This window comes from Chelonoidis abingdonii, chromosome 2, assembly GCF_003597395.2.
Source record: "Chelonoidis abingdonii isolate Lonesome George chromosome 2, CheloAbing_2.0, whole genome shotgun sequence".
Taxonomy (NCBI): domain Eukaryota; kingdom Metazoa; phylum Chordata; order Testudines; family Testudinidae; genus Chelonoidis; species Chelonoidis abingdonii.
The window spans coordinates 104,984,769-104,996,816 of NC_133770.1; the positions used below are offsets into that span (position 1 = coordinate 104,984,769).

Below are 12,048 nucleotides of genomic sequence, written 5' to 3' on the forward strand. Positions count from 1 at the left end.
TCTTCCAGTCTCCTGAAACTTTCCCAGTGTTCCAAGACTTATTGAAAATCAACATTAATGGTCCAGTGGGGTCCTCAGGCAGGTCCTTTAAAACTCTTGGGTGCAAGTTATTTGGACCTGTTGATTTAAAAAATTATAACTTTAGTAGTTGGTGTTTAATATCTTCTGGAGATACTAGTAGAACGAAAATAGTGTTATATTATCTGACTACATCATCTATATTTTCCCCAGTACAGAACAAAAATATTTATTGAACACTTCTGCCTTTTCTGCATTATTATAGATAAACTTGTCACATATGTGGAAAAACCTGTAAAGCATGAATAAGACTCCTCAGCCATCTGAAGTCTCATCAGTGACTTTTCCCCCTGGCAGACATCATCCTTGTATTGAGGTTTAGCTGTTGATGATTGATAATTCTACCATTTCCAATTGGTAATGGACCAATACCATTGCTAGGATTCTTTATGTGCTTAATATACTTTAAAAACTCAGTCTTATTGTCCTTAACTCTGCTGGCCTTAGATGTCTCCTTGTGTCTCTTTGCTTTCCTTATCAATTTTCTACAACTTCTCATTTATATTTACTACTATTAACTTCTCCTCTCTTCTGTTTGTTATTTATTGTTTTAAATTTTTTTATAGTTACCTTCACTCCCCTTTTAAACCAGGTTAGTTAAAAAAACTAGAAGGATATACAATTAACATTGTTGTTTGCAGTATTGTTGTAGTCATGTGGGTCCCAGGACCACATCGTGAAAGAAATCTTTCCTCAACCCCCACTTCAACTCAAAGTGGTGCCAGACCCTGCCAGAACAACAGATGCAAAGCCAGCTGACATATCTTCACAACACACTATGATGATCAATACCCCCATAACACCTTTTTCAAGATCCATGGGTCCTACACATGGATGTACCTTGTCCAGTTCACTAAGTGCCCCAATAACAACTATGTGGGTGAAACCAGACTATCACCATACTCTTGAATTAACTCACAGGAAAAATGAAAAAAGACAAACACTGCATCATCGATGAGCAAACACTTTTCACAAAACTGTCACTTCATATCTGACCTTTCAGTCTTTGTCTTCAAAGGCAATCTGCACAACACCTTCAAAAGACAAGCCTAGGAACTTAAATTCATAACTATGCTAGACACTAAAAATCATGGTCTTAATAAAGACAGTGGATTAATGGCTTATTACAACAACCTGTAACCCACTAACTCCTCTTTCATGTCCTATGATTGGAAAGGTGTTAATAGGCCACTTCACCTTGAATGGTCTCTGAGAATATGTGTTGACTACTTATGCTAAACTATTTGTTCCACCTTGTATTTAGTTGTGACACTCTGAGTACCTTTTCCAGACCTGAAGAAGAGTGCTGTGGAGCTCAAAAGCTTCTATTTCATTAACAGAAGTTGGTCCGATACAAGATATTACTTTGCTCATTTGTCTCTGTAAAATTAATATGGCACGCTGTAGCAAAAGCACCTAATTAGCCCCTGCCCAGTCAGCTCCAATCAGGGAGATAGATCGGGGCTGATGGAAAAGGCCTGATGCCGGCTTGAGGATTGGCAATACCTGCTGGCCTGACAAGCCAAGGGCTATAAAGGCTGGGAGGGAGCCAGAAGGCAGGGGGCAGCCTGTGAGAAGTCAGTCAGGGAGGGAATGGGAGGCCTCCTAGCTGAAGGCTGACTCTGCCTGTAAAGGAGGAGAATAATCCTGTAAAGCTTGTACATAGATGTACACTGGTGGTGGGACAAAGTTAAGTAAATAAAGACACGGGTGTCGCACAACCCTGAAGCCTCTCTGAGCCTTATTGGGGAGGGCAAGCGGGATCCAGGAAGAAGGGTGGGTCATGAACCCTGTTACACACACATTAAATGGATTACAATCTGGCTAACTGAGAGGTCTCATCATGTAACTGTAAATGCGGAATCATCTCTAATGGGTGTGTTTCCAGAACCTTAAATAATTTAACATATTTATCGATGACCTGGAAGAAAATAAAATCATCACTGATAAAGTTTGCAGATGACACAAAAATTAGGGGAGTGGTAAATAATGAAGAGGACAGGTCAGTGATACAGAGTGATCTGGATAGCTTGGTAAGTGGGATCCAAGCAAACAATATGCTTTTTAATATGACTAAATGTAATGGTATACATCTGGGAACAAAGAATGTAGACCATATTTACAGGTTGGGTGATGCTGTCCTGGGAAGCAGTGGCTCTGAAAAAGATTTGGGAGTCCTGGTGGACAGTCAGCTGAACATGAGCTCCTAGTGTGATGCTGTGACCCCTGAAGGACTAATGTGATCCCTGGATGCATAAACAGGGGACTCTTAAGCATGAGTAGAGAGGTTATTTTACCTCTGTATTTGGCAGTAGTGTTACTGCTGCTGGAATACTGTGTTTAGCTCTGGGATCCACAACTCAAGAAGGATGTTGATAAATTGGGGAGGGTTCAGAGATGAGCCTCCAGATTAAAAGATTAGATTTGAGTGATGAGTGATGGACTCAGGGAGCTTAATCTATTTAGTTTAGCAAAGAGAATGTTAAGGAGTGACTTGATTACAGTCTATAAGTACCTATATGGGGAACAAATATTTAATATGAGTTCTTCAGTCTAGCAGAGAAAGTATAAGCTGGTCCAATAGCTGGAAGTTGAAGCTGGAAAAATTCATGAAACGAGGTGTACATTTTTAAAGGTCAGAGTAATTAACCAGTGGAACAACTTATCAAGAGTTGTGGTGCATTCTTCATGACTGACCATTTTAAAATCCAGATTGGATGTTTTTCTAAAGGATACATTCTAAGAATTATTTTGGGGAAGTTCTATGGACTGTGTTCTACAGGAGGTCAGACTAGTTGATCACAATGGTCCCTGCTGGCCTTGCAATCTAAGAATCTATGTACTTTTAAGTAAGAGGATAGATAACTAAGTTTTGTATATTGAACACTAAATGCTCAAGAGATAAATTTAATGTTTAATTACTTACAAAAATTTAAATAGACGGCATGCTGCATACCTGCTTGTTAATGTAAGGCCAGTCTTCTGAGCATTTAGCATTAAGATATTATGTGGCTAATGGTATATTATATATATTATAGAGGGGTAGCAACAGAATTTTGTAACACTGTATCATAGCTTATGTCTTACAAATCAGAAATAACTTTTGGCCTGTAACCATGTCAGTTGAAACTGTAATCCTGCTTGTTCTTACAAACTACGTGGTGCTAGGCCAGTACTTGGATAGGACGGCACCAGGGAAGTTATGGGTTCTTTGGGAAGTGTCAGAGGGTGATTTAGTAGGAGTCATTTACACCTCTAAGGCAACATTGATCCAGCCCCCCAGCATGCTGTTAAGGGGAAATCATTGGTGGTGGATTGCTGTCTTTAAAAAGAAAACAAAGGGTCTTCATTAAACATCCATTGGCACTTTTTGTAAGAGTAGAGATATTAATCTCCCTATCCTGTCCAAATACCAATTGGGTAATTATATTCTGCCTACCTGATGTCCATCTCTAGTTTCAACTGAGTACAATATTCTTCACATCTAGTCCTATACTAGTTCTGTTGTGCAATATTACATTGCTAGGTTTCAGTCCAGATGTAGCTGCATTTCAGTAGTGAATAAAGGGATTTCACTGGTTTCTAAAGTTCACTTGTGTATAGAATATGTTTGCATCAGTGCTTGTCAAATGCTTTGGAATCTTTTGGGAATTAAAATGGAATAAATATAAGAAGTTATGGCAATGTATTAAAACTTCTGTGGTAACAGAAGAATAGGGAAATAAAATTGCTTCTGTCCTTCAGTTAATGAGAAATTGAAGGGATTGAAGAGAGAGTAATTTTTTGGAGTGGCAAAGACAAATTTTGAAGACTAGTGTAGATATGCCATAGAACACATTATACAGGGTATTCCAATGCTACCTTTATTGAGGAAAGAACTTCATATGCAAGCCAAATAAAACAAGAGGTACTTAACACATCCTTTGGGAAATATGTAATTCTCTAAAATCATCGAGTCTTGACAGAAATTGCAGCTTCCTGAAGAAATATTTAGGCAAGAGGGAAATATCAGAATAATATTCTCTGTTATGAGCTTTCAAAAGGTATGATGTTCATTATTGAAAAGTGTTTTGGGGCACCTTTAGTAGATATTGACATTAGAGCGTCCAAATGCTATTTTAAATTTATATGGCAATTGAGGTACAATTCCCAATACTGTGGGGAAAAAAGCCAATACATAATAAAACCACACTCCCGTGAAGGAGTTCTAGTGATAGCATAAATTGTAAGAATGAACCATGAGCAATTTGTCAATGTCACCAGGACCCAGTGATTATAGCCTCACTTTCACGATTATAGGGCAAAAATTCTCCTCTTGTGAGTCCACGCTGTTACTTTCTGTATTGCCCTACATCCCAGTGTAAAACTCATATCGACATCAGTAGGAATTGTGGGCCCAAGATCAGAGTGCAATGTGTGCAATAAAAGTTCATGGTGCAGCTCTGAGAATAGGATCTCATGCTGGGGGTATGCCTTCCCTGCCAGAAAGACGTGTTTTTACCATGTGCATTAGCTGCCCCGCTGTAAAACCCTAGTAAAGATAAGGCACTCAAGTAGTTTTACTATGAGGTAAATAGGGAAGGCCAATTGTGGGGTGGGGAGGTGGGATCTAGTGTTGACCTCACCTACATCATTGTAAAAACTATAGTGCCTTCTCTGCACTAGGATTTTACAGTAGGATGCACATCACTCATCACACAGTAAAAACACACCCTTTTTTTGGCAGTGAAAACAAAGCCTCGATGCGAACGATTTTTAAATGTATGGTAATAAAAGAACACTTCTTTCCTTATTGCTTATTAATTTCTCCTGTCTCCTTCCCCTGTCATTTTTCTTTTACAACACTTGAGCATCTCCAAACCTGCCTGTGATCAGGTTTCTCCCATCATTTGCTCGAGAAGGGGGAAAAAATCCTCAATTCTGAAACTGTGGGGTGATTGACTGATTGTCTCCTGGCCGGAGAGGGTGGAACTAGGTAATAATCCATTAGATACCTGGGCCTTATAAGGAGTCTAAGGGAGCTCAGTTGAAGGGGAGATTATAGAGGAGTCAGAATTCTTCTGCAGGGAGCAAGAGAAGCTCTTGTAAGGAAAGTCCTGAGGGAGGACTGTGAAAGAAGTAAGGGGATCTTAATATAGCCCTAGGGAGGGGCACAAGGCTCTTTTTGTTGATGGCTGATTGGAGCTTGTGATGTTGGACTTTTGATATCTCAGGAGGGAATGAGGCTGAAGAATCATCTTACCTAGAGGACTGGGCCACAGAACACAGACAAAGGATGAGCCTATGCAGCACAGAGGAAGTAGCTAATTGCTGCCCCACTGCCATGACCCCAGGTGGCACGACCAAAGAGGATCTTGCACTAGTGCCTGGTCTTATCTGTGTGCATGTGTGAGATCCCTGCAAATGTTATTTATTTTTGTATTTTTAAGTTGCTTTTTAAAAAGGGGGCACTGGAGCTGCAGATAAGTGCAGTATTGACTCCTGATGCAAAGAGATGCTATGACTATCAGTAGAGATGGTTACGCTGCCACTTCCCACCCCATCTGTCCTGTAGCTTTAGCCCCATCTCCAATTCCAAACAGATTGACCCCCTTAGCCTCCAATTTCTGACGTGTTTACTGGTAACCACTGTAGCTTCTATTTATATATGTAGAAAATAAAACTTAGTGGCAGCTGTGATTAAACCAGCAGCCAGTTGGTGTGTTCAGCCTTACCCTCTTTTTTAACTATTGGTTCAATTAAGAATGTTTGTGAATGTATCTTCATGATCATTTACTAGTGAAATACAACAGGGTCTTTCAACACTGTAACTACACTTTACTCGTAGCTGTATCTATTATCAAAATGAATTTAATAGTCAATTAATTAGTAGGTTTTTTTAAAGTGGAATACTGGACTCAGCCCTTCCTAAAAGAATGACATGATGTTCAATCACAAGAAAATTGTCAATCGTGTCTCTCGTTATGGTCTCCTAATTAAATTTTTGTCAAGAGAGGCATACATGATGCTGCTAAGTCAATAAAGGGTGAACTTGAAAAGGTTTGGAGGTTTGGGGTCTTACGTGAATGTTTTCAGACTCTTTTGCTTGAGAATAGGCACAAAAACTATCTATCTTGTAGGGCTTCCCATATTACTTTCTTTTGGTGAGATCAAAATTGCTATTCAAGTTTCTTTTCATTTGACTGATGCTCTTGTGTTTAAAACATGAGATTGAGAGCCAGGACCTGTGTTCCATTGCTGACTTTGCCACAGCCCTATATGACACCGAGAAAGTCTCTTAACCTCTCTCTGCTCTTGTTATCCCACATGTAAAATGTGGATAAATTCTTACCTCCTTTACCTGTTTTCTTATGGTAAGCTAAGTTCTGACTTACCTAGCAATGGTAACGTGAGGAATACTTCACTCATGACTGCAAAATATTTGGAGATCCTTGATAGAAATTTATAAAGAAGTGTAATGTAAGATTTTCGAAGGAAATCAGGAATTGTAGGGGTGAACTTGTGGTTATACATCAAAACTTTGGTTGCTTGGGAGTGGGTAGTTTTATCCTCCCCAGAAAATGTTTACTTAATCTCACAACAGAGTTGCCTGCAATTGATAAAGCACATTTTAAAATGTAGATTTTAAAAAGTTGGTGAGGAATCCACTACATTTACCATTATATTGACAGACTTGAAAAATATGTACTCTTTTACTAAATAGATACAACTATTAGGTGTATAGTTGAAGCTCACATCCTTATGCTATCAAAGCATCCTGATACTTGCATTCCTGTTCTGCAGAATTCTAGTAAATTCTTGTCCAATAGAGGTTTGTATTTGTCCATAATAAAAGTTTATTCCATAGTAGAGGCTGAATTCTTCTTAGATATGGGTTCACAACAATTCTCATTGAATGGACTGGGGTTTGGGCATATATCAACTAAGATAGAATTTGTATCTATGCAATTTGAGCCATATTTGGACCTCCCACACTGTGCAATCTAGTTGACTTCAGTGGCATTGCACAGGGTGTAAATGAGAGCAGCCATCTGCATGAAGTTACTCACTTAGTTCCCTAAAAAGCCTGTATGATTTGTGTAGATTAAAAGACAGATAAGAGGCAATTCTTTTTAAATAAATGTTGAGCAAATGTTAATCTTCCCACTTCTAATCAAAATAAACCCTTATGCCGGTACTTAGGGCATGTAGTGTGACTTGGAATGTTCTGTTGAATCATTAACTGTGGTCAAGATTACTTACGTATTAGATCCAATATGACACAAATTTTCATCATGCTGGAATAAAACCAAGAAATTCTAATCAGTCTCTTCTTTTTTTTTTTTTTCCTTCTAGTTAATGGCCTAATGACACTTGGATTTACAGGTGAGCTTTTTAAAGTTCAAACATATATTACTTTTTTGTTAATGAGAGCCCTTTAAAAACACACACACACAAAAGCACAACATAAGAAGGTTCAACTAGTCAACTCTAGAGACTTTTGTCCATTAGCAGTTTGCTTTTAATTTGGAATATATCTGGGGGTTTTTCAATATGTCCTAGTCTTTAACCAGTCTAGATAGTGATGGGAAAACTTAAAAATATCCTTTGGGTCTGATTTATCTAAGAAACTTAAGAATCAAAAAGCTGTGGTCAGGGAATCAGACTGAAATGACTGTGTGATCAGATTCTCTCATAAGTTGTGTTCCTTTAGTTTTAGAAGATATGCACTCATCAGGCTCTATTTATATTTTCTTTAAATCACACAAGTAAAAATATTTAATCTTTGAACAAAGCCCACAAAAAATCCAAGTCTACGAAAAAGAAAAAAGGAGCCCACTTAGAATCTGAGTAAATAGCTAGATTTTGTATTGTGGCCTAAAAATCAACAAATTTAGGTTTTATCTCATCAAAAAATGAATTATCTTTCAAATTAGACTCCCCCCCACTTAGAATACACTACCTCTAGCACTCTTCCACCCCAAAGATGTAGTGAACACATCACTGCTGATCTCTGGTTGCCAGACGCATATTGTCACATCAATTTTTGAATTTGCTCAGGGCTAGTGTTCATCAACATTAGCAAAATTCTGATGCACAATTTACCACCAGTGCTGCTCCACAGATGGCTGGAAAAGTGAAAATACTCGTGTAGACAGGGCTCAGGCATTTGTTACCACCATTCTGTCTAACCCCAATCAGAGCAGAATTATATGACAAAATAGTAAAAATCCTAAACTCAGCTTCACAGCTTCTACAATAACTACCACCAGTGATAAATTATGGGTTTGAATTTTTCTAATGCAGACAAAACCTTAGCCTCAGGAATCTTTCTTTGACAACTGAAGGTGGTGAAAGAAGTAGGATAGGAATGACAGTGCTGTCACTGTTTGAAAGTGCTTGGAAAGCAATGCAGTGCTGTGAGAAAATGTAACGCTACCATCTTGGCTGACACACTTGGGACTGCACAAGGTACCTCTAGAGCTAAAAAAATGATCTGCTACAACTTGAGCTAAAGAACCAATATCTCTAGCTTCTACTGTAAGAAACACCTATCATCTATGGATGGGGGACCTGTAACATACACTAGGGGGTTACACAAATATACTTTTCATTCTCAGTGAAGATATTCCTTTTTGTAATTAAGTACAGCCCCATTTTAGCTAAAATCAGTCTGTTTACCTGAGTCTTAAGACTCTAAACTATATGCATTGTTACAGAAGGATCCATGATCAAAGTCCCAACAACTGAAGACTCCCAATAACCATGCCATTCTCATTTAGTAGGGTTCCTGTCTGACACAGCAGCTAAGATTGTAATACAAGGTTGTGGGGTTTTGTTTTTTTTTTAATTTTATTTATTTGTTTATTTTTATTCAATTAAAAAAGCACCTGGACTTGGTGGTAAAACATCCTTAGTGACAGGCCCAGATTCTTAACATTTGCTGTTATTATAGTAAATGTTAATTGAAATAACTGTAGATGAAAGAGATTTGAAAAATCCAAACTAGTGGCAGCCTTAAAGAAGCTCCTGGTTAAGCGGCAGTAAAGAGTTTTTCCACAGAGGAAAGCAGGTGTGCAGGTTCTCTGAAATCACAGACAGACAATCCATCTCTCTGGAGCAAGGTGGCAGGTTCTTCCTACCACAGAAAGGAGCCCATTCCCAAAATGTAACTCAATAATGAAGAGAAAGCAAAGGTTTCCTCCCCTTCCTGTGATGTAAACAGGGTCCAAATTAAAGTTCTCCTTTTTCTGGCTGCAGAAGGAAAAAGGCACAAGTGTAAAAGTCTTCCACTTCCTGATCTACAGACTAGATCCAAATAAGAATCCTCTCTTTTCTGGGGTGTAAGCAGAACAACACAGTCTCTTCTCAGGACTGTGAGTCTTGACTTTCCTCCAACAACTGGCTAGCCCTTCCCTTGGGCTTCTTTCATACAAATAAACTGGGTTCTGTAGCACAAGCCCTACTTGCATCCACTTGCCAGTCATGTAGGCCTCTATCAGTCTGATTCCATGTTCCTGCAGAACTGTCGGCCTTCGCTCCTACTGGGTAGCCGCAGCCAACCTGCCTCATAGGTCTCCTGGAACCTTGACAGCTAGTAAACCCCTGTCCTCACTCAGAGACTTGTCTAATGCTCTGAAGGCCTTGGCATGTCAAACTCCTGAGATTCTACAGGGTGGAAGTGCTCTCATACATAATAGCCTATTTACAGATCACATTCCTAAACACTGCCGGCCCAAAGGTGTTTTAGGGCTTGCCACAAGTGGAAGCCCATGTTAACTATTTTCTTTTCTTCATGGCTGTGTGTTTATAACATGAGTGTCAGCTAATGCTAGCCAATCTCTCTAAGCCAGTCCCATGAGGAGCAGAGTCTTCTACCGCACCCTAGAGCTGCTTCTACTCAGTCTTTTATTAGTGACAACTGATTTTAAAGTCCTTTGTAGATGAGATGTGCAAACAGTCCTGGTATTAAAAATATTATTTTATAGCTACAGCAAAACAGTTAAGTTTAATATGTTATAGCCTGCCAAATTCTTTTCTAATCTATACTCTGACCCAAAGCAAATCTATGTGGTCAATCACTCCATTTTGTTTTCACTAATAAGGCTTAGAAATACTATACAATCATAAATGCAACAGGATAGTTCCCTCTATGCTGGGCTTCTCAAGACAATGCAATATATGGTAATGTGGCACAGCTGGCTACCTCTAGCCTTGAAGGACATGCGTGAGTTCAAATCCCACACCAGGATTTAGGCTCACATTCAGTGATGATACTGCACTTAAATTATTATTTATTACTTTTTGTATTTAATTATTCCAATCGTTCTACACAAGTTGGTGGGGAAGGGAGTATATTGCACTATTTTGTTGTAGTACTTCCATATGAGGCTTTACTGTCCATCTCTAGCAGCAGCTGGAAACTGCAGATCTCATGGTACTTTTCCAAGATCTGAATCCAAGTGTTGTGGACAAAATTCTTCCTCTCAGTATAAAAGGTTTCTAATTTTTAGGGTTTTGTGAGTTATCATGAGCACAGTTACTGCTGCCTTTGTCTGCCCAGTCACTGTAGTTCTAACCTATTCCTTAATAAAATAGTTTGACATATCTAGAGTATTAAAGGTTTGACATATAAAAACATTTTCTATTTTAACTTAATATCTACTGCATTATAGATAAACTAAGAAGGATTTTTTTTGGATAAAGTGTAGGACTTTTAGCCAGAACACTTGGATTCTATTCTTGGTTCTAGCACAGACTTTTTATGTGTTCTGAGGGACTTCATCACACCATCTTACACTAGATCTGAATTTGGTCCTAAATTTCTTTGTGCTCATTTTCCTCATTTACAAAATGGAATAAATAACAATCTGAAGTGGTAGTGTGTAAAGTTAAATTCATCAATGTCTGTAAAGTCCACGGAGATGCTTGAATAGAAGGGGTGATATCTTGTAAGTGCTAAGAGATGTGCAGAAAATAATTCTACATTCATATTCCTACCATTACCAGTGTCTTGGGATTTAAAGTGCTCTCTGACTTGTTCTAGGTGCACATCAACAAGTGATCGTCTGCAATGAATCGCTCATGTTAGAAAAGTTGCCCAGATGTGGAAAATCCTTTGAAGAGATGATGAAGAAAGTGGACTCTAAAAAATGGTGCAACCTAACAGAATTTATCCCGTAAGTTTCATGCTTTTGTCTTTATTATTTATCGCAGGGATCAGCAACCTCTGGCACGTGACTCGCCAGGGTAAGCACCCTAGCGGGCTGGGCCAGTTTGTTTACCTGCCGTGTTGAAAGGTTTGGGCGACTGCAGCTCCCACTGGCTGCTGTTCGCCGTCCCAGGCCAATAGGGGTGAAGGGAAGCCACGGCCAGCACACCCCTCGCCCGTGCCGCTTCTTGCCGCCCCCATTGGCCTAGGACGGTGAACAGCGGCCAGTGGGAGCTGCAGTCAGCCAAACCTGCCAACGCGGCAGGTAAACAAACTGGCCCGGCCCACCAGGGTGCTTTACCCAGGCGAGCCTCATGCCAGAGGTTGCTGACACCTGATTTACATTTAAGGGTGTCAACCTTTTAAAAAGTCAATTGCATCAAGTGTCAGGAGCAGCTCTATAAATACCAAGGATGTGGTGATTCCCCACTAGAATCAATTTGGACATCAATTTCTTTGTTGTGTTGGATTCAAACTCTCACAAATCTGGGGCCAAATCCTGCAAAATTTGATGGGAGTATTGAGGCAAAACTTGCACTGAAATCAAAAGAAAATATTAATGACACATTGAAGTTAATTAGAGTTCTGCCTGAGTAAAAACTGCTGGATTTGACTCTTTTTTTATTGCAGCAACAAAGTAGTATGAAAAATGGCTACATAAACTGGCATCTCCATTACCATTCTCATCTGATGCAGTCCACCTCACACCACTCCCTGTGGTTATCTGAGATTTATATTCAGCACTTAGTGGATACATTATCTGGTACCTGCTGAAAGCA

General features: G+C 39.2%; 1 protein-coding gene across 1 annotated transcript in view; it reads left to right on the top strand.

Moving 5' to 3' along the window:
- The window catches only part of RAMP3 (receptor activity modifying protein 3), a 116,686-nt gene that overhangs the window by 22,804 nt on the left and 81,834 nt on the right, over positions 1 to 12,048 (top strand). The window contains exons 2-3 of the mRNA XM_032771131.2: positions 7,414 to 7,443; positions 11,105 to 11,237. Coding sequence (XP_032627022.1) covers positions 7,414 to 7,443; positions 11,105 to 11,237 — 163 coding nt within the window. The remainder of the gene's footprint in view (positions 1 to 7,413; positions 7,444 to 11,104; positions 11,238 to 12,048) is intronic.